Source organism: Solea senegalensis, linkage group LG4 (assembly GCF_019176455.1).
Source record: "Solea senegalensis isolate Sse05_10M linkage group LG4, IFAPA_SoseM_1, whole genome shotgun sequence".
Lineage (NCBI taxonomy): Eukaryota > Metazoa > Chordata > Actinopteri > Pleuronectiformes > Soleidae > Solea > Solea senegalensis.
The window spans coordinates 15,649,708-15,677,280 of NC_058024.1; the positions used below are offsets into that span (position 1 = coordinate 15,649,708).

At 41.0% G+C, this 27,573-nt stretch overlaps 2 protein-coding genes across 2 annotated transcripts in view; one reads left to right on the plus strand and one right to left on the minus strand.

Annotated features, from left to right (window-relative positions):
- Positions 1-4,842, minus strand: part of snrka (SNF related kinase a) — a 29,212-nt gene extending 24,370 nt beyond the window's left edge. Inside the window, exons 1-2 of the mRNA XM_044024559.1 lie at positions 4,614-4,842; positions 1,639-2,352 (exon numbers count right to left, since the gene is read on the minus strand). Of these exons, the coding sequence (XP_043880494.1) occupies positions 1,639-2,227 (589 nt within the window). The 5' untranslated portion in view covers positions 2,228-2,352; positions 4,614-4,842. The remainder of the gene's footprint in view (positions 1-1,638; positions 2,353-4,613) is intronic.
- A 2,099-nt stretch (positions 4,843-6,941) lies between these two features.
- LOC122767628 (protein O-linked-mannose beta-1,4-N-acetylglucosaminyltransferase 2) lies at positions 6,942-16,316 on the plus strand. Its single transcript, XM_044023029.1, has 2 exons — positions 6,942-7,253; positions 13,082-16,316. The coding sequence occupies exon 2, from the start codon at positions 13,181-13,183 to the stop codon at positions 14,987-14,989; it is 1,809 nt and encodes a 602-aa protein (XP_043878964.1). The 5' UTR covers positions 6,942-7,253; positions 13,082-13,180; the 3' UTR covers positions 14,990-16,316.
- Positions 16,317-27,573: the final 11,257 nt, after the last annotated feature.

A 27,573-nucleotide genomic window follows, 5' to 3' on the forward strand; every position in this document is an offset into this window, starting at 1 on the left:
AACTTTGGTGACTTCGTTTTATACGCGACACCCACCCAACCACACACACACACGAGTGACTAGTGACTTTACACCACACTTCTGTAGTTGTTGGAGATTAACCCACATTTTAGGATTGTTAAGTAGTTTTAAGTGATCTACAGTACTACTAAAAATAAAACCTGGTACCAGGTACTAGGCTAGTGGAAACCCTACTTAAACCGTGCGGTGGCGAGGCGAGTAGAGCCGGTGGAAATGTGCCATTAGACTGTAATATTCATGCCAATTGGCTCACAGATACTGATGAGATTCATTTAGGTAGTGAAATCTGAACACATTTATAGCATTAAATGATATCCAGCCAATCAAAAAAGTACTAAAGCTCAATACCCTAGTTGTTACTTGGTGGTAATTGCATCAGCACAACTGAGTTACAAACATCCAGGCTGTTTGAAAAATCAGGAAAAGGTAGTTTCAAGCTATACATGGTAAGTGTTTGATGTACTGGATAACACAACAATACATCACTTCCCTTCCTTCACTCTCAGGGTCAAGAATACCACATCAAAGTTGCTGGAATGAGTCAGTTTGTGTGTAAACATCAGTGAGAAAGTAACCACACTATACTCACTGCTTCCACTTTACGAGTAGTGAAACCAAAATGGAGAAGCAAATAATACGTAGTTGTTTGCCTCTGAATGCATTTTATATGTGCATAAATTATCACATTTACTCACAATCAGCACCAACTGAAACAACATGCCACTGAGAAACAAGCTGAACTGGTCACATCTTATAATCCTATTCAAAAACTGGTCCCACAGCCATGTTTCTGCCATCACTTCCTGATGTGACAGATACAATATCATGCCATGGAAAGACACACAATCAATCTGTCTGCACTCTGTCAGCCCTCTAAGAAAATCAATGAGCCAGTTAATTTAGTGCAACGGGACACCCATGGACATCAGTGCTAGTAGAGCTGACCTTGTGGCACATGGTCTGTTACAGCCAGCAAAAAGATCAGTGTCAACTACTATTATATAAGCACACCGCTTGAACACACAGCTTGACATTTAGAATGAGAGCGACTGTGAATATTTAGTGTTGCTTAAGGTTCTGGCACATGAACAACAACTGACGGTTGCTCTGGATTAAGGCAAACACGAGTCATGACAAGGATGTGTAAACGAGAAACAAAACATGTGAAGCTGATGGTGATGACCAGGAGCCACACTGCCAACTAGGGCTGAATGACAGAGGAATATTATATCTCTCTGCAATATAGTTCCAAAACAATTTGCCATTTGACAAAAAATACATATTTATGTTGTGCTAAGGTGTTGCCAGTTTCTCTGTGTCAGGATTGAGGTGGAATATCTCAGGAGAAACTTTGAGAAGAATTTAAAAAGACAACTGTGGTGAAACAGAACACGAGCCTGGTTTGTCCAATTGAAAACAATCAATGCACAAGACAAGATAAACTGCCTCCAGTGCCTGAAAGTGTGAGCAATATAGTTTCCTAAACCGTCTAAATCAAACATCTTGCTCACATCCTGTTTTGCGGTGCAGCGCTGCAACCCTCTGCCACATTCTAATTCACAGCATGACTCATTTCATCCCTTTAGCATCATTCATCAGCCTGTGTGAATTCCATACCTACGGCTGGAGCATCATACTCATCCCCCAGCAGTATTTCAGGTGCAGAGTATGCCAAAGATCCACAGCTCGTTGTCAGCTTCTTCCCTGGCTGAAACTTGTTACTGAATCCAAAGTCGGTGAGTTTAACCAGCCCTTGTTTTTCGAAGAACACCACATTCTCTGGCTTCAGGTCTCTGTGCACCACATGCAACCGATGGCAATAGGAGATAGCATGGACAATCTGTGCGAAATATTTTTTGGCAAGCTCTTCGTTCAGACCCTCTTCGTGTTTCATGATGTAGTCAAACATATCACCACCATCACCAAGCTCCAAGATGAGGTACAGTTTGGTCTGGGTGTCTATCACCTCATACAGGCGCACAATGTTGGGATGTTGGACCAGCTTCATGCAGCGGACTTCCTGAAAGAGGTGACCTGTGGCCACAGTGTCCAGCTTGGTCTTGTCAATCACTTTCACTGCCACTTTCTCCCCAGTGAAGACGTGGCGTGCCAGCTTCACCACAGCAAAATGGCCACGGCCCAGTGTTTTGTCCAGGTCGTACAGGCCTGCAATCTTGCCATCATAACCCCGCTTGAAGCCTGCCATTGCTCGAGTGTGTGATGGGGAGAAGGAAGTCCCCACGGCAGGCAGGGACTGTTTGGCTGAGTTGCGTGGATCCACCTTAGCTCAGTTCATCGAAGGCTGAAGGAGAAACCCATGGCTCTGGCTTCCTAAATGTCAAAGGAAACATAAAATTACTATAGCGACACAGATGGCAAAGATAATCATAAAACTGCATAAGGACTGAACTCCTTAAAATTTGTGACTTTCCAGATGGTACACAGGACTGCACCAACTCCATTGAGGACAATATACCAAAATGGAAAAGAGGGTGGGATCAAGTACATGTGTGGAACGCTAAAACTGACACTAAAAGGAACCAAAGGACATGTACACGTGAGCCAAGCTGCATAAAACTCTTTTCCATCTTTTGTTCAGACCCTCCTTGAGTTTCATGAGGTAGACATAACTAACTCCCAGGTGAGGTCATGTTTGGACTGGGTGTCAATCTGTCGCCTCAAATGGGCACAAGATATTGGACTAGCTTCATGCAGCTGACTTCCTGGAAGTTGGAAGCCTTCCCAACTCTGTGCTGACATTGAACATGGAGGGGCCCTAATTGTGTCCAAGGCTTCTGGGGTCAAGCTTTATCCAAAGTGAGCCTGTCTGCACCTTAAAGCCCAGTCTCAGCAGGTTGAGTGTGTGATGTCCTGTTCTATTGAAGGTGCCATGTGTGTTATGGCCTTATTGTTAAGTTATGTACGTTTGAATGAAGGAAGCAGCATTATTGGCTATGAGTGTGACTTTGGTTTGGTTCGAGATAGATAAAAATATTGAAAAGAAAGTGGAAACAGTTGAATGGACTGAACAATGCTCTAATAAAATGGGTCTTTTTTTCGTGGCAGACATTTGGACAAGAACACATGTCAGGTGTGTTTGTAAATTCTCCAAAGGGTAACATTCACACATAACAAACACAGCAGGACATTGTCTGGGTGAGTTCTCAAAAGCAGGTGAGTCTGGATCCCAGCAATCACACATTCATTTACTGGATCGTGTTGAGCTTCTCCTGCAGCATTTTCACATAATCTTACTCAGTTATTAACTCGAGATTATACTAGGGATTTGGCAGGAGAAAATCCAGAAAATCTCTGGTGCAAATTCTATGGACATTTGCATTCACACATCCAGCCACCTACACACAGAATCTCCAGAGTTCATTGTGTGTCTGAAAGCAGCTTTAGAGTCCTATGAGCTTTCAGGGAGCTCAAAGTCTTTAGTGGATCCTTAAATGAATGTCAATAGTGTGCCTGTCCAATCTGTGCAATTGTCCAGTGTGATTCTTGTTTGTCTGAAACTGTCCATGAATTTTTGTGATAACTGGCTGCTGAGGTGAGGAGGAGATTGATTATTAGGTTTTCAGACACTTTTATCTGTTTTGAATGCGAGCAACACATCTCAGAAAGTCAAGGATGGAGTTTGATAGCATTTTCTGGGGCTGTAGATTATGTCCCATGGAATCCATCCAATTTCTACCACTTTATTCTCCACATGAGGGTGAGCGCTGGTGCCAATGCCAGCTGACATGGAGCTTAAGGCGGGGTACGCCCTGGACAGGTCGCCAGTCCATCACAGGGCAACAGAGAGACAAGCAACTATCAACTCTCACACTAACACCCACAGTCAATTTAGAGAGTCAAATTTGCCTTATCCCCAAATCTGCATGTTTTTGGACAGTGGGAAAACGTGGAGAAAACACACAGGATGTACTAAAAACATATGATTCAGTTATAGTAGTGATCTGACCACAGTAGTGGGTTCAGGTGATGCTTTGACAGAGTGGGAAATAATGTGCATTGTAACTCATTGAAAACAATGAAATGCATGGATAGTGAGAGCTTTGCATTGACGTCACATTCAAACACTATTTATAATAAATCCCCACTTATAGCTGTACAGTACGTCTAATGAGTAGATGCTGCCCTGGCTAGTGTTAGCCAATGTCTCATACTATACTGCCTTGCCCTACATCAATGAGCCACAATAAACTCTTCATAAACTATGAGTAAACGACTTCAAGTGTAGTCTCGCTGTTCTGGTAACACAACAGAGATGGACTAACTGCCCCAGACATCAGCTACCTAACGGGCCCAGCGGCAGCACAGCCCACTGACGTTAGCTCAACGTTACCCGCGGCTAGCTCGTTGTCCATTGATTGAATCCGTGTTAGCTTCCTGACTCACTGGCGTTCACTTGCTTCCCCTTCAATGGCCGCTAATCCAGCCGACAACAATATCCACACAGACACTCCATGCCACGCAAAAGAGCCGCTGAATCATCCTGATACGTATAGCTAGTGCTGCTGTGGACACCACGCAGCTAGCCGCGGCTAGCACTTAGCACGCTAAAGTTACTACGACTCTGCTCTCACCTCTCCAGCCACTCTTCGGCAACACATAAAGCACCGAGTCCGGGCTCCGCCGGGCACTTTGTATTCCTCGGGTGCTGTCAAGCGGAGTTTGTGGCGAATTACGCGAGGAGACGGTGGTGGTAGCGCCTCATCGAGGTGTCCGTGCCACTCACACGGCGCCTGTGCCCGGGGTTCGTCCGCGAAACGAGCACTTGCATCGTTGACAACGGCAAACCTGATCGGAATGCTTGCATTTTCCCAGCAGAAGCGGAGGGGCTGAGGTGCTGCGTTCACGTGTTCACACAAAGTGTCGACGTTTTCAAACAGTTTTGTTTTTTCCTTTTCCACTCCCATCCTCCTGTTTTGCATTAATTGTATCTGTATTGGATTAAATCAATTCACTTATTATTATTTTTATTTAAGTTATTTATGAAATAACTTCTTTTAATTGTTCATGACTTGGATCTTTCGATTTCCTTTACACTCTTTACCACAATTTTTCTTTGTATTGATTCCCTTTTTTTTTACAATTCTTTCTCTACATGTGTTGTCTTTAAAAAGTTCAGTGTGTACAATTTTGGTGAAATTATTTTCATGTGTCAGAAATTACATACAATTATGATAATAATGCTACATTTTCAAAAGTTATAGTTGCCTGATTGTATAAAGTGATGTTTTTCATTACCCCAGAATGAGCCTGTTGGATTTATACCAGCTTTACAGAGGCCACCAGTATTTTGGTCACCACAACGAATAATAAACTATAATCTTTTAAGCTTTGATGCTTAACTACATTGGTTCTCTGGGAAACAGATGAGAATGGTGAAATAATGGATATCCAGTTGCATGCAACCTTAATTTTGCTTTTAATGTTGCTGGATTTTACACACTGTACCTTTTAAAAATGTTTGAACGACACCTTGAATCTGCCTCCATTCCTTCAAACTTCCATACAATACACACATTTTTAAACTAACCTTCTCAGACGAACATTTACCTAATTTCTGCTTACTGTAATTAGTCAAATTCAAATTCATTAGACACTATGGTTTTATCTAGCTATATCAATGAAGCTTTACTTACCTACTTACTCACATACTTGCAAATAATAATAATGATGTCATCAATCAGCTTTGATCTTTATATATTGCCTATATTAATTTGATGGTAGGTGTCATGGTATCATGGTAATACAATATATGTTATGTTACTAAAGGTATAATTGTCAATTTATACAATTTGAGGATTTGAGTCTGGTCTTTACGAAGGGCACGTGAAGGCAGCACATGAGCATCACCAGCAGCTCTGACGTCAAACAAAGTCTTTCAATGGGAGAGGATGTTGAGAGCCTTTAAAAAAAAAAGGATGTTGGGAGTAACAATAAAATAATTAGATTTTATCTAATTGATAAGAGCGTATGCTTTAGCTCAAGGGAGGCGTTTAAATCTGAATGTTTACATATGAAGTTCGATAATAATGAACTCAAAGAAGGACATGGCGCATAGTCTTCTACCATTTAATATTCTAATAAATGAACTCGCAACCAACAACCAACAACAACACATGTCATTATCAGCCTCATCACATCTAATGGACATGCAGATTTATTTGTCAATATCCATTGCCAAATTGTGCTGCTGTGTGAGAGGTCTTCTCAATAGAGAGTGTGCAGTGACATCTTGTGACACATGTGTGTTATTGCACATTTATTATTATATTATGCGAAGGTAATAGATTATACAGCAGCTTGTAACAACATGTTACGCTTCAGACATTTACATTTTTTTGGCTCTATAAAAAGTGTCATGATGTTGCTGCGTGTCTATGAGAGGAAGAACAAAATACATTTAAAATAAGTTAAAAGTCGAATTTAAGGCCTTGTAGCCATAATTGTACTGTCCTCTTAAATCTTTAATCTTTCCCTTCAATATTTCAAAATAAAGTCTAATCAAAACAATTATTCAATTAAAGTGGTAGTGTTATTGAAGAGACATATCCTTTTCTTTAAAATAAGAACTAGCACCCCCTTTTATGTAAATTAATCTGAACCCCTGCCAGAGAGCAGAGATTTTATTTTGAAATGTGTAAGTAACGAATGTCCATTGCTCACGCTGGCCTGAGTAGTCATTCATTCATTCATCCATCCAATAAATCATTCAATCAATCAATCAATCAATCAATCAATCAATCATTCATTTACGTGAGTAATGACATGAAGTACACGAAGTAATCAACTTACACTAGGAATGTGAACTTCCGGTAAAGTGTTATGGGAGTTCCGCTACAGATGAACATGTGATATTTCATTTGTTATCGCGAGATCTGAGCGCGGGATCTACTCCCCACAGCGGTTGGCTGTGACCGGACCCAGCAAATGCGAAGCGGTTCCGCTGCTCCGTGAAACGCTGTTCTGAGGCTCTAATAGCCCGATAGCTCGCACACAACACCGCCGAGTCCCGGCTGAACTGTGGCGTGGAGCTTTTCATGAGTGAACACGCCCGTGTGTTTTATCACACAGTCCCGCCACAGTCCGCAGCTGTCCCCTCTTCTTGTGTCCTCTGTTTCTTCTGTTCAGCAGCGTCTCTGCAGCAGCTGCTGCTTCAGTGAGCTAACGTCTCAACTGTCTTCAAAGACGACACAACATTGTCCAAGAGAACTGAGGTAAGAGATAGCTCATAAAACACTCTGTTTGTACGTAAATAAGTGAGTATTCTCTCCAGTGTCGAGACACTTTCTGCACACTGGCTGTCTCTGGCTGCGCACACACTCGTTGCTGTTCTGTTCAGCAAAGGAAAAAACAGACATTCTCATTGATATTGCGAATAATATCATATATTATGCGTCTTTCACTGATTTCATGAAGTCAGTTGTGTTTGTTTTCAAAAATGAGAAAATCACTTGTTTGTCATGTTTATTAATTAATTAATTTTTATTTTTTAAATGACTGTAGCTCAAGCGCTCGACGTGGTTAGTTGATCTGGAACTTAGAATTATAGTCACCATTGATTAATCTGTCGATTATTTTCTCTTGTAATAGATTAGTTAGTTGTTGCGCCACATAATGTCAGAAACTAAAATAAAATAGTTGCAACAAATTGTTTTCATCATCTATTATTCTCACGATCGTTTTCTTGTTTAAATCATTACTTATTTGTTGCAAAAAAAACTACCAGAAAATGTTAAGAAAAAAACGTTTCTCAAACCTCGAAACAATGATGTTCTTAAATGTTTTATGAGGTTGTAATGACTTCTTTGTTACATGTAGCAAATACATCAGAACATATTCACATTTAAGAGCTAGGTTTAATGAATAATAATGATAATAATAATTAATGACTCGAATCAGGTTTGAAGTTTTGGGAAAACACTGATTATTTTCTCGATTAATCGAATACTTGATTGGTCTGTTGAAAAATGTTGATTTGTATTCACCACACCTGGAAACGATGATGTTCTCAAATGTCTTGTTTTGTCCACAAACCAAAATGATTCAGTTTAAATGATTTCTTTGTCATATGGAGCAAAGAAACCAGAAAATCAAAAAAATAAGAAAAATGGCTTAATCGATATAGAATAGTCATTGCAGTCCTACAGACAACTAATTGGTGTATCGAGAAAATGTTTTACTTTGTAAAAGATGCCTCTCTGTATACAGAAAAAACATACAGATCAAAATCTGTACACCGGCTCCTTGGACAGGAGGACCAAAACTGTATGTTCACCCTTATAGGTATAGTAATAAAATAATAATAATGATAATATAGGTATAGCACTTTTCAAAAAAGACCTGAAATAAAAGCACAAATAATAGGAAAGCAGTAATAAAATAAATTAAAGAATATCATTAGTTTAATTACATTACATCAGTATTTTACACAGTGTTTGTGTGTATTTTTTATTATTCCATCCATTTCCTGGCTTTTGTCACAACAGTTGTCCAACGATTACTCTCCATTACTCTCTAAGATGCTGTTACAGTGAGAAGGCATCAACTGATATTTTTTACAAACCAACACACAGAAAAACACTCCCACTGATTTAATTAATTGATTAAAGATCTATTAACATTACCTGTCGAAGGCCTAATGTATACCAAACACTGTGGTGTTCATTTTCGGGACACAAGACAAAAACAAACATGTTTTATTGAATTCATTCTGTTGCAGTGCACTAACTAATTAGTTTGTGCAAATGAAAACAGGCTCACAGGTTAACCTGCCCTGACAAGCATCATAGCATCTGCATAATAATGACACCAGTGCTGAGAAGATGAAAATAACACAACACTGCCGTGTGTGTATCCTGTTACTATTTATAGTCGACCAGCTCCCAGACGAGATGTTACTTTACATCCCTGGAGTTCATTATACTCTTCAGTGTATTCTCTGACTCAGATGAAGTAAATATACACACAGAGATATCTGCTGGAATTACAAGAGTCCGTATTAAAGGGACAGGAAGTGTGGGTGGTAGAGGTTCTCATACATAACCAGTGTGTTACATACATAGACGAGAGACGGGAAGAGCTGAAATATATGATTTACACAATCCCTAGTACACGATGAATATTAGCTGAAATCACACCTGGATTATTCGTCCTTCCTTGTACCCCTCCCCCCCCATTTGTGTCAGAAAGGAGCACTGACACAAGTCAGATCTTGTGTTCCAGAGTGTGAGCTCTCCACATTATTCTCACTTTAATCTGCATTTCTTCTCACGTCTTTGAGAATGATTCAGATTTATTCTGTGCAACTTTTCCTTTCCTTGCTGAAGTGAAATGTTGATAAGTGTGGTAGAGGCCTCCCTGTGAAAACTGGCACCTTCTCAAAGGAGAAGTTCTGTCTCTTAAAATAACTGATATTCATGTTCATTTCCACATCTTCTTCTGGCTGCTGGGCAAAATTGACTCGCATGGCTTTCTCAAACTTTCACAGCGCATGCACCTGCACAGCATGTGGTTCAGTGCTCCGTTAGGAAAACAAATTATGCATCAGAGCGACACATTTAGAACACATACTTCAAAAGGCTGGTGCAGGAGATGCATCAAATCTTCAGCCCTGTATCTTCTGTGGCACAGTGAACTTATACTAATAAAAAAGTAAATAATAAATTACTCACACCATGTAACAAAGAAATCATTACAACTGACAAAACAAGACACTCATACATTATCATTTTAATATTTGTGAAACACCGTTCAAAATCTTCAAACATTTTATGAACCAAAAAACTGATAAATTAAATGAGATAATAATTGTTACTTGCAGACCTAGTGTCTCTTAATGTATGTGACAAAAAAATATTTTTCTTCTTGTTTATACTAAGGCTGGGATTTCCTACAATATCATCATATGATATGTGATATACGAAACATATTGGATTACACAGTTATGTTGAAAAATGACCATATCCCACATGAGTTTTAATTGAAAAAGCTATAAAGTGAAATATGGGGTTCCACAAGGTTCAATGTTAGTTCCTATTCTTTTTAATATATAGATGCTGCCACTTTGGGGTGACATCAGGAAACATGGCATTGATTTCCATATTTGTATCAACGATACACAGCTTTATGTTGCTGTGTCACCTGATGACCAAGGCCATATTGATTCTCCCTTTTAGCTGTATTTTAGCTATGGCTGGATGGCAAAATGTTTTTCAATAGCTCAACCAGTACCAAACAGAGGTTTTAGTTATTGGTAATCAATAAAAAAAAAAATAGTAATGGCTGTTTCTCATCCTTTTATCACCCGTAGGATTGATTATTGTAATATTCTGCTTTCTGGTCTTCCATAAAAGAACATAGCTCATGCACAGCTATTGCAGAATTCAGCAGCTCGTCTTTTGATGATGACCAGGAAAGCACACGTCACACCAATCCTTGGCATTGAGTTGCTTTTACCCTATGAACCTTCTAGAGCCTTCAGGTCTTCTGGTTCTGGTCTTTTAATAATCTCATGGATGAAAAGTTAAACTCACAGTGAGGCAGCTTGTAGTTACCATGGCCCACGTTAATGGAACAGACCTTCCTTTTTTGTCTGGCTTTTAAATACATTTCTGTGAACGTTTTGCATTAATAATGTGACAAATGCTATATAAATGAAGTCTGACTGATTGATTGATTCTCTGGTTACTGACGTTTTTTAAAATGGATAGTGTCAGCGTCTTGAGAGCACTGGCAGACACTGTATCTTCAGCCTTCGTATTCTGTGTCTGTCCCTTTCTGGAACATTGCCTGTTGTCCGGAGGCAGTGCCGAAGTGCTGTGCTATGCTGTTTTTAGAGGATGTCCTTTTCAATTTGTTCCTCTGTGTGGGTCTGTCACTTCCACACAAACACACACACACACATTGTGCAGATTTCCCACATCCACCTCGTTTTCTTGTGCCTAATGGGAAAAGACACTATCTAGTGCAATGTAGTTTATAACCCTGATCTCAGAGCTGCTGCATTTCAGAGAATAGGACACATGTTATCATGTTGCAAGCTATTAACATACAGTATATGTGATGTGTCGTAAGAAATCAAGGGCGTTCTATGCCTCTCACTGCCATTATGTCATTATGAAGCAGCTTTTCCTCTCATCCTTATTTTCACCTCTGGCATTGCACTTTACTTGTATAACCACACACAGTGTATGTGTGTGTGTTTAGGACCTTTACTGGCAGAAACTCTGACCTTGTCAGCACCAATAGCCGTCATGGAGACCAAAATCTTAGTTCTAATGAGGCAGAACCCTATTTCTGAGGAACTGGTTAAGTTTAGGGCTAAGATTTGTATTGTGGACAGGTTAGGTTAAAGGTGAGACATAAACTTGAGAGAAAGGACATGTTGCTCATGTTTGTAGACTCAGAGAATAGCACAAGGGTTTCATTGTGATGCCATGCCCCCTTTTCTGTCACAGAATTTTTGTTTTGATTGCAAACTTGGAGACATTTTGTGTTACAGCAGCACGATTTCGTCAGGTCAGGACTCAAACGCAGAGTAAGTACTTTGTAATCAAACTTTATTGATTCTGATCTTGGTGAACCTCTTCTCAAGAACAAAAATAATCAGGTTATGAAAATGCTTCGATAAACAAAAAATCACTCTCAAGGAGGCTAAACTACAGATAACGTAACAGGTTCGAAGTAACAAAACTTATCAACAAAAAACTCGAAACTTGAAAACGAGGGCATAAAATCAGAACCAAGGCAAGGATCGTGAAAAAAGGCAATGACGTAGACAAAGGCTGGCCTGAATGATGACACTCTGGCACAGGGAGATGCAGAAACTAAATACACATGAGGGTGGGGCAACAGGTGGAAACAATCGGGGCAATCAAGGGAGGTGATCAGGCTGGTGACAGGAAGAGCAAGAGGTCTGAAATGAGAGGAAAGTTACTTTCAAAATAAAACACAGGAAGTCACAATATATATAACAGGACCGGTCTCACCGCGGTGTGACAGATTTCAGGCACCTCAGGTATAAAATGTAGAAAGATATAAGACATGGAATGGAAAATCTAAATAAAATATTCAAGACATCATCGGAATACATGTGTAAAGAGACTGTGTTATTCAATTGGGAAGTAAAGGAGGAATCATTGTAGAGAAATAGAGAAGGTTAACTCCAGTATTGGGGGGATGGTTAAATACGAGCCAACCCCTTAGCTTTGGCTTTCCAGGTCTCATTAAAATGCACCAGGCTCTCCAGGCTTGCCTATAATGCCTGTCAACACACAATCAGGGTGCTCATCATTTCCAAGGCAAACTGATACCAGCTCACTGATCTCACATGGGAAGCCTGGGTTTCAGGTCTTCTTGAACCTGTTTCATGTGGGCCAACGAAGAGTTTATGTAACGTGTTCAAGGACAGACGACGGTTCAGTTTGAGTTGATGGATGATGCCGGTGTCCGTCATCAGCATGCTAGCTGCCTTGACTTTGCGGGCAGCTGCTGGCTGTGAGCTGTTTGATTTAGTGTCTGTCAGTAACTCGCTTGTTCTCTCAGTATGCAGATGAGTACTGTTGTTCCTTTTATCTGTGCCGCTTCACCACTTCATTTTTCTTGTTATATCGGCAAAAGGTGACAGACATAAACATAGGAAATAATTCATACACCAAGGAAAACAACCACGGTTCACTGAGGTTGTGTTGCTCACAGAAAGAGCACTGCAGCATTGTAATGTTAAACTGTTATGATTCCAAACGTGTGTGCGTACATTTTTAATGTAAACAAATGTCTGTTGCATTCAAATCGGTGTCAAATGAGCTCACACAACACTGATAAAACCTAGTGTTCCACATGACTTTATCGGTTTTTCAGTGATTAATTTTATGAACACTCGCGCACTGCAGCTTTAATTATATCAATGTATTTTCTTCCATACCCTGTGCTGATAATCTGAAAATCACTTAAAATATGTTTTTGAGTTGTCTTTATGGTTCATTTGTTCATCTAATTTATCCTCTCTTCTTTCCCTTCCTTCTGTGCCCGCCCTCTCCCTCAGTCCTTCCTGGTGGCAGATGTCTCGTTGCTCCCCTCAGAGGTCAGAGACCACTTGGAGTCAGGAGGCGGGGCTTCAGCAGCAGAGACGGCAGTAGCAGTGATGCGGGCTTCGGTGTCAGGCTGCAGGATGAGCATTGGTGCGCTGCTTAACGGGCTGCTGGTGTCAGTGGTTGCAGCTCTGCTCTGGAAGTATTCCCAGCTGAGTGAGCATGCTGCCCTCCTGGAAGAAGAGCTGCACATGACCAGACAGTCCCAGGAGTTCTCCCAAGCCCACATTGATTACCATGTTGCCCTGCAGGCTCTCCAGGAACATGGAACCCACATGGTCTGCACTGGAAAGATGCACACTGACCGCATCTGCCGCTTCGACTACCTCTGCTACTGCTCCGAGGCCGACGAGTTCATATTCTTCCACTCAAATTCCTCTGTCATGTTGCCTAACCTGGGGTCTAGACGCTTCCAACCTGCCCTGCTGGACTTGTCGTCAGTTGAGGATCACAACACTCAATACTTTAACTTTTTAGAGCTCCCAGCTGCCGCTTTAAAATTCATGCCCAAGCCTGTATTTGTACCAGATGTGACGCTGATCTTTAACAGGTTTAATCCTGATAACCTGATGCATGTGTTCCATGATGACCTACTCCCAGTCTTCTATACCATGAAGCAGTATTCAGACTTGGACGACGAGGCTCGTCTGGTGTTTATGGAGGGCTGGGGTGAAGGTCCGCACTTTGACCTGTACCGGCTTCTCAGCAGCAAGCAGCCACTACTCAAAGAACAGCTCAGAAACTTTGGCAAGCTAATGTGTTTTACCAAATCGTACATTGGCTTGTCCAAGATGACCACCTGGTACCAGTACGGCTTTGTTCAACCGCAGGGGCCGAAAGCCAACATTTTGGTTTCAGGGAACGAGATCCGGCAGTTTGCTCGGTCCCTGATGGAGAAAATGAACATAACCACAGTGGAGGAGGCCGAGAAAGATGGAGGGAGTGCTGAAAATGAGAAGGAAAAAGACAAAAAGGATGATTACGTTGTTGTGTTCAGTCGTTCGACAACAAGGCTCATACTTAATGAAGCAGAGCTAATAATGGCACTGGCCCAGGAGCTCCAGATGAGAGTGGTCACAGTGTCCCTGGAGGAGCAGTCTTTTCCCAGTATTGTCCAGGTGATCAGTGGTGCCTCCATTTTAGTCAGCATGCATGGAGCTCAGCTTATCACATCGCTCTTCCTCCCCAGGGGAGCCACTGTGGTGGAGCTGTTCCCATTTGCTGTGAACCCAGAGCAGTACACACCGTACAAAACCCTTGCCTCCCTTCCTGGCATGGACCTTCACTATATCTCGTGGAGGAACATGAAGGAGGAAAACACCATAACCCATCCAGACAGACCCTGGGAGCAAGGAGGCATTGTTCATTTGGAGAAGGAGGAGCAGGAGAGAATACTGGCCAGTAAGGATGTTCCAAGGCACCTGTGTTGCCGCAACCCAGAGTGGCTCTTCAGGATCTACCAGGACACTTTGGTTGACATCCCTTCCCTCCTAGAAGTTCTCTTAGAGGCCAGAAAGACCAAGGCCAACTTTAAGAAATCAAAGCCAGCCAGCACAGTTCACCCAGGCCGAGTCAGAGAACCCCAATGTCAGACCTCAGTACAAACAAGGAATGAGGCGAAACTCACAGTCTCCTGGCAGATTCCCTGGAATCTCAAATACCTGAAGGTAAGAGAGGTGAAGTACGAGGTGTGGATCCAGGAGCAAGGAGAGAACACCTACATGCCTTACATCCTTCCCCAGCAGAACTACACTTTCTCAGAGAACATTAAGCCTTTCACTACCTACCTGGTGTGGGTCCGGTGTATCTTCAACAAGAACCTCCTGGGACCATTTGCAGATGTTCTCATGTGTAAAACCTAAAACAGAAGCACTGCCAGTTTGTTGCTGTTGAGTTTCACACTAAAGGTTGAGCTGCGGTTATTCCAGACAATCAGATTTGATCAGTGGCCTGCTGGAATACAGTTAGTCCAGAGGAGGTTCGGAGAAGGTTCTGTCTTGTTGTTATAGATGTACATGGAGGCTGTTGAACTCTAAAGAGAAGTGTGTTCTTACTCTGCACAGAGAACACGGCGACTGACAGACGACTGAACTAGATGGCAACAGCCATTAATGAGTGGAACAATTCGCGTCCCTACGAAAGAAAGTGCTAAACCACGTCAAACCAGAATCATATTTATTTATGTGCAAAATAATATATAACTTTTTTTTTCTTTTTTTTTAAGTATTAGTCAAAAACACTGACTCTTTAACTTTTACAGTATGCAATGTAGCTTTTCTGTGGAGAGCGAGAGATTTTAGAATAGAAGGGATTTTTGTAATTGTCCAGTGTCACATGTGTGTTGTTTGGCTTACGTTTCCTACCTAATATTAAACGACATGCAGCATTATTTTCAGAACTCAGCCAATGCCAAAGCAGCTTTTACAACATTGTTTCTGCCTGTTTGACGTCATTCTTGCCATTCGACATGATCAGTCAGTAGTTGGGAAAACCTGTTTTTTAAAATTGTTGTGAAGGATTTGTAGAGAACAAGAGTTTCTTAAAAGGATAGTTTACGTTTTTTGATGTAGGAGGTACTCGACACATAGTGGGTGTCTTGCATACAACTGACTGCTGTGCCCTCAATAGACTCTCATTCGTTATAGACGTCTTACTCTACCAAAGTCCATAGAGAAAATCATTGAAAATTTCAGGTATGTGTCACTTGGCTAAATTCAAGTATTTCAAAATCATATTCAGTGATTTACTGACGGAGGCAGGAGTGGATCAACAGCTCCTCTCCGCCCTAATGTGAAAAAATAATAATAATTTTCTCTATTCACCTTGGTACAGGGGAGAGAGAAGTTTACAAAGTGACACAAACTTCACTTTCCTGTTGGAAAAGACTTTCTTCTGGTCCAACTAAGGGGCAAACATTCTTTAAGTGGTGTACAATTAAGCTGTCTCAGACCTGGTTCACACCAGACACTTTTTAAAGTTGAGCGTTCATGTTAACGGATGACAGTGTTCATGTCTCAGGCTGCTTTTGAGTTTTCTGCAAAAAGAGACCTAAAAAATATCTATGTCAAGTGATATTGACATTCTAAAAGCATGATTACGTAACGTTGACACCACACATGTCGTTTTAGTGTCTAGACTGAATCTGAAAAACATAAATATATCTTTTAAACTATTTTAGCACCAGTGAAGATTCTCCCTCTCTCTCTCTCTCTCTCTCTCTCTCTCTCTCTCTCCGTCTCCCTGCATCTGAGGAAACAAGTGATGTTTTCTGTCAGAGATGAATCAGACGGTGAAGTCATCATCATATTCGCAGACGAGACACAGAGCGAGACCGAAATGCAGCAGACAAACGGCGCGGTGTGAACGCGACAGCGGCGCACGAGCCTGGTATCCAGTGAGCCTTTATTTTCGTAGCAGTTCCATGAGCAGGTAGAGTGCAGAGCGCAGTCAGTTGTATGTGAAACAAACAATGGATCATTACCACATTCATGCACACTTCTGCAAAAGTATCCCTTTATTCTCCCTCTAATCAATGTTTTGGTTCTGTTTTGTGTAAAAAAATGAAGAAAAATGTGTTGTAAATACGTACTAACGGGCGCTAATTACCAGTGCGGTGGTTATTATTTACCATGGAGACTGAATCGGTCACACTAACCTACAATTATTATTATTATTATTATTATTATTGTTATTATAATAAAGACCAGTCCTTCCTGTAAAGCAGAATAGGTATTGCAGTTTGTGTTTACTTTCCTAATAATTAATATTTTCCTGGATTTTGCTTGAAATAGGGCTGCACAATGAAATTCAAGCATTATCACTGCAGCACAACCTAAAATTAGGGTTACAACTTGAATCTTTTGGTTATTTTCTTGATTAGTCGTTTGTTTCTGTTTCCTTGTCTTGTTTCACCGACAGACTGAAGACGTTTTGTTTTCTGTCAGAATATATTCACATTTAAACAGCAGAAGTCACAGAACTTAATAATAGATTCTGTCCTTGTCACACGAGTGCGTTGTTGTGAGCGACAAGCAAAAATAAACTACCAGTCACATTATCAGTTTCACTTTTATAACTCGAGAAGCTCCCAACACTGCAAGCAGATGTAATGAAGTTGAAAATGAAAGATTGTGTGGCTTTTCTTAACCTATTTTGTCCCTTCATTCAGTCCCCTGATGTGAAAATGAAGCTGATTTAATATTACTACAATCATCCACGAGTGATTCAAGTCATTGGCTGGAAAATTGCTTTATTTTCTACCTCGAAAATATAAAGTTCAGCTTCAGCTGTTTCGTAGAAATATACGGTATACAATACGTCAATGTCACCCCCAGTTTTGTGCTATTCTGAAAAGGTTGTGTAGTGGTGAAAAAAAGGGTCTTTTTAGACGTGTGAATATGGAGGTGTATGTTGTACAAATGTAGCAAGAGAAACTGTACGGAATGATGAAAGTAGACAATACACTGCCACTAATTTATTGTGTTCTATTGTATGCCCAAGTATATTATTATTATATTGCCTGTGAAAAAAAGACAAGACAATTACAGCTAACTGTGTTAAGAGCCATAGCCATAGCCTTTGCGTTCCGGGGGTCTATTTGGGTAAATCAAAGCAAAATTGATTGTATTTGTATAGGAATCACAACATGCATTATCTGAAGGCACTTACCATAGCAAGGCCGAGACCTTACAATATAATAAAGAACCCAAGAAAGCCAAGAGCTCTCAGTGGTGAAAAAAAAAAATCTCTGGCAGAAACAGACTCAGAGATATGCAGCAAATCTATCTTATGTCGCCGCCATCCATCCATTTTAGATGTTATCCCTCTCTTGACCATTATATTTGCTTCATTGAAGTTTCCATCGTGATCTTGGTACCTTTCTTTGACTGTATATTACTAAGTGGAGTCATCTAAAATCTGTCATATCTAAAATTCCTTCCAGACTTGTTATTGCTGTTTTCATTCCTCAGGGTAGAGAGGAGGTTCGATGTCCGCGTCTAATAGCTTGGATGTGCTTGAATATAAGTTATACAATTTGTGGTTAATTGACCTATTAGTAAAACATCAGATTGTCTTTTCTGAAAAGTCTAGTATGCGTCTCTTACTTTACATAAACGACCGAGTCTTACTATAAATAGGAGCGATAACTATTCACTCTGTTACACGCTCTTACTCCTCTCTTTTGCTCAATCAACTTCCCTTCCTCTGCCGTTCCTTCCCACCCAGTTTCTCTTATCTCCTGCTGCCATTTCTACATCTGTCACTGACAGCTCTATCTGCTCTACTCACAGTTACAAAGGGATTTTACCAGTCAGGTAATCCATCTATCTCCATCTCACCATCTCTCTGTGGATGTATAACGCTGCTATAATGGCTTCACTTTGACAGAGACTGACGGCTCCATACAAGCCTCAGAGCGAAGTTTCAATGAGAGCCTTGATTCCAAAATCACCCTAATTTCTCCTCAAAGGGAAGTGCTGTTTATAGTTTAAGACTGTTTTACTTGCCTTTACTCAGTCAGGAAAAGTTTGCCGAAGAAATCTGAACGGTAAATAACTGTATTCACCAATTACATCATTGATTATGTGAGACAAATGACAGGAAGGCATCAGTCTGTCTTTACCACAAAGTAACATTCAGCAGTTTGTACAATCACATACATTCTTTTTATATCCTGTATCATTACCAACTTAAATCCATATCTTGAGTATTATATTTGGTGTCTTTTAGGGATTTATATAAAAAACGTATGCGCTTCTTTGTCATAACGGGTGCATGGATTCTTGAGTTATGGGCAAAAAAAAAAAGAATGTTTTCTGAGGTCACAATCGCCACTGACATTTGACCAGCTCCAATTCATGGATGGAAACTCTGAACCACAACGCCTCCAGCTACGACTGTCACCCGCAAAGCCAGCACAACTATAAATGGAAGAATCTCTGCCTGTCTGGTGGGGTTGTTGCTAAGGGCCTAAAAAAGGGAAGTGGTGACTGTATAGAGGTTTCTTCGGATGAGTGGCTGTTCAGACTTTATTTGCTGAAAAGTACCTGTGTTCTTACCAGCGTCTCACTACTTGCCGCATCGTCACGACACTGACCACACAACCAAATTGTTGGGGACATGGGAGTTGTCTGTTTTTAATGGATATTGTAAAGCATAATATTACTTAGCAGATAATAAGGCTGGAGAATGTGTGGCTGAAGACATGTGGAGTCCGTCAGCATAAACCCATTTTTGCACCTCTCCTTCTCCACATTCTGAAACTGAAAGCCAACCATTAACACTCAGAGAGCAAAAAATGGAGGGATTTAAACAGCGGCTGTCTGTCACCCTGTAATATGTTACTATGATTTTGTGTGATTTGTCATTTCACCAGCCCTGCGCTGCTTCCAGCCCACCCACAATCCACAAATGCAATCAAATCCGTCCTGACAAGAGCCCTCGAATCACCGCTGCTGACCAAAAGAGCAGCCGGGATATTTAACCTCTGTACTCATCAGCAGCCACTTCACATACACACACACACAACCAGACACACGAATAATGCAATATGGCTGTGACACACTATAATTTGTCGGTCTATTACTGCTGACAGTTTAAACAAGGCATGATAGTGTGTGTGTATTTCAATTTTAGACAAAGTGTACTGTCTTCTGTGAGTGTGTGTGTGTTAAATATGTGTCATAACTGAATGGTGAGGCACTCTGATAAGTAGTGATTTGTTTTCAGCCTCTCGAAGGAAGAAGAAAAAGAGGCAGCACTGATGAGCAGACAAACACGTACACACACACACACACACAAAGATGAAAACAGAGATACAAGAAAAATGTCAAAATACAACTTCAGACATTCACAGCAGTTCAAACATTCTTGTCTGTCAAGCTGTCAAGTCGAGGAAAAAATAACACAGGTGGAAACTGAGATTCAAATTTAGGACAATGATGATTCTGGAGGAATAGATTTTCAGCAGAGGGAATACAGAGAGAGAGAGGGAGAGAGAGAGAGAGAGAGAGAGAGAGAGAGGAAGACGAAACAGGGAAAGAAAATAATACAAGACATAAAAAAAAGGCATGACAAGCAGTGCTCTGAGGCTTTCTGTTACACGGAGTCCTGGATTGTCATTCAGCAAACATCAACAAATCAACACCGCAGACGACACAGCACTCACAGCTCACATACTGATGCTTAAAATACGTATTTAAAAGACAAAAGATGACTTATGTAGCTTGTATTTCATCGAGATGATGAAAAGGCCTTCATATTTTGTGTCAAAACAATTCAATAGTGTGTATTTTTCTTTCTTAAAAAACACTTTAAATTGCTGTCTTTGTAGCGACGTGATGACATCACAAGAAAACACAAAACACGAGGCGCTGCTGCTGCAAATTGGGCGCCATGGTGCTTTGTGCCGGACTTGTTAAGATCACACATACCAAGACATGTTTAATCTTCTCCATTTAGTCATTGGAGTTACAATCATTGATCACTTCCTACCTCACGGTGCGGATTTAAAATAAGAACACGCTGATCATGTCACCATTGGCTTCTAAGTAGCAGTAGTAGTAGTTGTATTAACATTAATAGAGGTTGTGCACACTGCCGCAGACTTAATAATGCAACTGTGTTGTGATGAAACACAGCATTTTGGACTACATATTTGGAAAGTCATAAAAGAAAGTTAAGGTAGAGTACCTTGAACCCTTGAATTACTCACCCTAACTTTCAATATGTTTAATCTGTTGACCGATTATGGAAAATGTCTGTTGCTCTCAGATATTGTCCTCTTGTGAGCAAGTATATTTAATATTCTAAAAAATACATTATTTTATTTCGATACATGTGTGTCTGTACTTTATTTTAAAAATTAATTACGTGGGTGTTTGGTATTTAACTTTAACCCTTTAACACCTAAGTCTCAATATGTCCGCCTCCAAAAATGTTCCTGTTTTACGAATAACTTTCAATATCTGGCAGTTATTTACAATTGACTGCATGTTAAAATAGTGTATTAACAATTTAAAGTGAAGAAAAACAAAAAGGTTCATTTAAAAAAAAAACAAAAAAAACACTGTAGTTATCACCAGATTTTCTTTGTCTCACTGTCCAAAAACAGGCCAAACAATGGAAACTATGTACAGACGTTTTTTTCCAACTCTCTCCTCTCTGGTGACAAAGACGCTGATTCAACAGCGCGAGTGAAATTACTGCAATAACCATGCGTTGACTGTGACTCCCAACTACGCAGCTTTCAGAAACGGTTGGAATTGTTTCCGATTACACAAACCGTCGAGTAATTACGGTAATGCAAAGTGCACGCAAATGTCACGTCTTTGATGCACTCGGTTTTAAAGGGTTAAAATACATTTTGATGTATTTTTGCCCATGCTTGCTCCCAAAAATGCAAACACACACACACACACACACACACACACACACATACACATACACAGCTACGTGCTGGCTATTTTCTTCTTTAAAATAACCTGAAACCTCAGGAGGAGGGAAATAAGCTTGTATATTTCGATAGTCTGTCAAAGCCTTCAAAACACCAAAGGAGAAGGGAGGGGTGCAAAATAATGTAAAAGTACGAGGGGAAAAAAAACCCCACTGCCTGATGTGAAACTCTAACACTGGCTCACAGAAAAGAAAGAAGCAGATGGTGGAGAGAGAAGAGAAGATAGTGGAGAACGCTGCAAAAGCTTACAGTGATTTACTGCAACACCCTGAAGTGGTTGGCAGAGGGACGGATCCACAGGGAAGAATGATTTATACCGGCTGATTTAAGGTGTCCCTCAACACATTCATGTGAGACACCTGTGGAAAACCATCATACTGTGGTGCACAATGTGATTATATTGTAAGTGTTCGACCTAGGTTTCATAAAACTTGATCAAAGCCATCCACACTCAAACGCTGCATAAGCATCAATTTAGATAAACAAGCTGATATCAATCTGCACGTTACAATTGCTGTATCTCAATTCAGCGACCGCCTCCTTCAGAGGATATGGTCTGCGTGGCCATATTTGTCGTCAGAATACGAAATGAAAATTATAATTGTGAATAAACCGCAGGTATTGTTGTTATCAGAGAAGCCAGTATTTCAGATTAACATATTTTATGAAGCTCTAACGACATAGCGTGGTTATTTTATGACTTAATAATAGATTTCTTATACATACACTGGAACCTTCATTACTCTGGGGAAGAAGGACATAAATCTTTAAAGTGGGACAGCCAACGTATGGCGCTGTGGTGCAATCAGTCTTCAAATGCACCCTTGAAATGAAATAAAGTTGATTTGGATAGAGTGTGGTTACCAAGATCACTGAAAACTTCCACCAAACTATGAACTCTGACCAAAATGACCCAAAATGTTGAGTAATGAAGTATAAATCATGTTTAAGTGTTGCCTTACCACACCCTGATAAGCGTACCATGACAGATCTGATCTGAATCTATTAATCTATAATCTATTAATATACAATTTAATGTCCAACTCACACATTTGCTGTCATCAGATCTTGCAACCGTGATTCACACTTCACTGGTGACAACAGTGGGTCTACGGGAGCTAATTGTCACTTAATCACTAATAATTAATAATACTAACAATAGAATGTAAATAAAATAACATGTCAGAGGAAAAGATTCAGCAATTCAGGATTATATTTAATATCAGGCTAATTAAATTGTACACGACAAGAAGACGACACACCGTGTCTGAGATGACAAGAGCTTTTGTGCGAGTCCCTCAGCATTAGGGCAGAAATAATAAAGACGGCATTTCTTTTTGTGACTGCTCGTTCTCTGTGAGAGAAATAAGTCTCTGTCCATGCGCACCTGAGCCCATTCACCTCACTCTCTCTGCTTTTGTATCTGGGACACTGAAAGCGTAGAGGGGACCGTCCGCATTTCAACGATGCACTTTAAAGGAGGATTTCTCCGGACGTCTATAAGAGTACAAGTCTGAAGCCTATGTTGAAGTATCAGTAATGTTAAGTGCCTTATCGAAAAACAAGTAAAATGGCTCGCAGCGGCAGTAAAGTTTGTCCATCCATCCGTTATTTCTACCGCTTATCCTCTGAGAGTTAGTGGAGTCGGAGTTGTGGCTGATCAAATCGACGTGTCAGGACGTGAAAGCTGGTAACCGCAGTGTTGACTCCATAAAACTGTTCCAGTAAAGATGAGGTGTGTGGATGCAGTCTTTTAATCTGGATAAAGATGTGGCGGAGGCACACGATCACTTGACAAATCAATAATGAATCAAAGGTATATTTCTTTTTTTTATGTAGAGCTTTAAATGTAAACAACTCTCAACTATACTACAACTAACTTTTAGGCAGTGTTCACAGTCTGTCTTTGAAATTGCCTTTTCACATGAACTGGCGAGTAAATAAAAGAAGTATATGAGAGTCATTAAAGAAGAGTCTGTGGCAGTCTGTGAGTTTGTCGCTGTTCTTGTCTCCTCTTTTGTGGGTTGCTGCACAGTTTCATTCTCCCTCATTTGTCTACCTGGATGCTCGTCTGTCTGCCTTTGTCAGTTACTTTTGTGTCCCCCCATTTGAATCTACATGGTCCTAGAATTAGGAGCAGAGGGCTGCCACACTGAGTGGCGCCCAGGGAGCATTGGGGGGATGGGTACCTTGCTCAGGGGTACCCCAGCCCTTTTTGGCCGGGTGGGGATTTGAACCGGCGACCTTCTGGTTACAAGTCAAGTTCCCTTTCCACTTGGCCACAGGCAGCCCCACTTTATTCTCCGCAGTGAGGGTCCTGCAGTTTGACTCTGTCGATGGTGACCTCACTTTCGCTGTTGCCATTCTACAAAGTCTCCCCTTTTATTTCATTTCACATACGCTCACTCATGGTCGAACGCCGGGTGGGGCTGGAGCCAATCCCAGTCGACAGAGGGTGCACGCCGGACAGATCCAGGTCATTCGCAGCCAACGTATACAGAGAGACGAACAACCATTCACTCTAACACTCGCACACCTACAGTCAATTTAGCGTGTCCAATGATTATCATTATTAAAACAATTATTGTTTTTTGGACTGTGGGAGGAAACCCGAGTACCCGGAGAAAACAGAAAGGCCCTCAAATCGAACCAGGAGAAGAACCGACACTTCTCTCTCTTTTCTCTCTAAAATGATTGTGTCACTCTCGTTGACATTTTGACATTTCCTCAGCCGAGACACATAACACAAAACATAGTGTGTTTGTGTGTTACAAAAAGCACTACACACACGTGCTCTGACTGTCTCTATCCGTGATAATTTTCCTCATCTCAGATTATGGCCGTGTTGATGGACGCTGAACAACTTTGACTTGTCTTTGATGTTTGATGCTTGCTGCTCGTGTGTGTTTGTCTCATTCAGACTGGGGTTTAAAGGCATTAAGAGGTGAGATGTGATGTGAGTTTGTGCTTATTCGTCTGTGTGTGTGTGTGTGTGTGTGTGTGTGTGTGTGTGTGGGGCCAGGCGTTGTTCATGGGGGAAAAAGCCCCCAAAGCCTCTCTTTTCTTCTCTTTTTGCAATTTGCAGGTTTCGTGAAAGTCTGACAGTGAAATAAATTTACTGAAGGGCATATTTCTTTCTGGGTCAGGTATTTTTGAGATGTAGTGTGTGTGTGTGTGTGTGTGTGTGTGTGTCATTCCGAAAAATGCAAGTCAACACTCGGCTATCAATACCACAAGTGTGCATTTATGAGTGCATTTAGAGTTTTCACCGAATATAACAATACAAAATAAACAGATAAATACATGCATTTATTTATTTAGTTACATTATTCTTGGTATGGATTTTCATGGTCATTTAAATATGTTCACATGCACGTCCTTAAGCCTATCCACTTTCAGGCTTTCTTAAATAGAGCACGATGTCCATTTTGATGAGTCCCAGTCAACTGCTATTTTAAAACGGCAATTCACAAAAGAATGCATAATATCATGGGTTGCTTGCTTTAGCCATGACAAAAATACCTGGAAAACATAATATGCTGACTAAATTAGCTGATTATTCGTACATGTATCCATTTCCATGTAGTTATTTAAGGAGGATTAATACCAAGATGAATAAATATGTCTGACCACACAGTTTACCGAATGGCTTATCAAGAACACATAGTGCTGTCACGTCTGCGAGTTGTCAGTGCTGTGTATTATATTATATCATTACCACATCAATACAGAGATGATGAGAGGAGAATTTAACAAACCCTCTCGTCCACTCCAAACATTAGATCAATAAGCTGTCAGGACTATGGACTATATGACAACTATATCTGAATGGAGGTGAAAAGAGAGACGGGGAGAAAGAGATGGTGAGAGCGATAGACTGGGTTACACTGTCTGTCACCCTCATCAGTAATATGTAGGTGAGGTGAGAAAGAGAACTATATGATCACTGAGTTGCCAATTGTGGATTAGCGCTGGAGGGACCTGTCTGCAAACCTGCATCGTAGAACAACCAATAAGAGCACGATTGGTTAAAGTCTGGAAACACATCCTACAAGAGGTGAAGAAGTCTAATTCTTAAATCTCTCGATCTACATTATACTGAGATCTTTTATAACAGGGCCTCACACTGGGCTATAAAAGATCTCAAATTGACTAAATTCATTGAAGCTGCTTGTCTTTCAGCTACAGTTACAGATGGTACAATATTGGCACTTCACCCAGCTCAGGTCAAGTATGAGCACAACACAAGAGGAATGATCAGTAAGAAAAGGAGTAAGTGTGAAAGACAGACAATTTGTTCTAGTCCATGCTTTCACACATCCATGGCAGCGTGAAGTCGATAAGTAGTCTGCGATGAGGAGAGCTTGAGAGGCCATGATGGCTATCGCCGCTGACAACCGCCACCAACGGCCATGGATGAGACTGACATGAGACGCACATACGGAGCGTAAAAGACAGAGAGAGACAGACTGCCCGTTGAGCCGCATCAGATCGCCGGTACACGATCTCTGCGCGGTGGAGTGGAGGCAGTAAAGCAGAGGGATCTTTCTCTTCACCACCTCTGACATGTTAGAGACAGTGATGGCAGAAAGTAGACAGGGGGAGATGATGATGATGTATGAGCACAATAACTGACATGACTGAGAGATAATATATAATAGAGCACAAGCAACGGGGTGAAAATGGAAGGGTTATTGGATTGGTGGGTGTAATACGAGGATGACGAATGGTCATAGACGCGTACTCAACGTCTCTGTGGTGATCTTCTGAACAAGCGGAGAATTCATTTATATCGGCTAAAAGGAAAAAACACATCCTGGTAAGGTTTGACTCTCTTTCACTCCACTGCTATACATCACCAAATATTATGAAAGTGGTGTGTCACAGCTTCCTCCCACAATCCAAAAACATGCAGATTTGGGATTAGGCAAAATGGACACTCTTTTTTTTATTGTAGGTGTGAGTGCAAGAGTGGATGAATGTTCGCCTCTATGTGGCCCTGTGATGGACTGGCCACCTGTCCACCCTGCCTATGTCAGCTGAGATCGGCACCAGCTCGCCCTCATGTGGAAGATAAAGCCGTAGAAGATGGATGGATGTGCATCACTAAGGAAATGGACGGATGTCGAAACCTTTTTGTCACACGAACCTCAGCGGAGCCCAGTGGACCACCGTGAACAGGCAGATGCAGAAAGTAGAAAGTAGCGTATAGTGTAAATAGTTGTTTGTCTCTGTATGTTGACATTGGGATGGACTGGCAAGCCGAACACTGCATAACCCGCCTCTCACACACAAACAGTCAAAGAATAGTGAGCGTAAAACATGGCTGAAAGAATATATCTGAATTTTAATGCTGCTTTTGGGTTTATAGTTTCTGGTAAACACTGATGTCAAGAAGGCGAGGAGAGAATGTGTGAAACGGAGAGCAATGGGGAAGACAAGCGAGTATGTCAGTGTGAGGGCTAGAAAGTGGGAGGAAGGGCGATACGGAGAGAGCAAAAGGGGCAGGAATATGCCAGAAAAGGAGACATATAGACGGGACATTTGATTGCCATTTGGTGTTTTGATAGGCAGAGAGATGGAGACCCAGCTGGGGTCACGTCACAATCTGTCTAGTCAGTTACATCAAGAGTCTGCCATCTCAGATGGATGGAAGGAGGAATCGAGATATGGAGAGAAAGATAAGTTAACATCCTAACCTTCCCTCCTAATGCTATATATACATCTTAATTCTTTACCTTCACACAATATTCATCATTTTGAAGTAAGTTTTATGGCATTTTGCTTGATAGGAATTGTATTTGCACCTGATTTTCTCAAGATTTTAACAAACCTGACACTCCACGCATGTCACTGACACACTGCTTTAGATTTAGTATTGTGACCGTCTCTGTGGGGACAATGCTTAGTTGAAGGGAAACACGGAAAAACAGACGCAAGGTCATACCTGTAGGCAGGGCAGGATCCATGGTCGGTTTTTCCCAGGAGTTC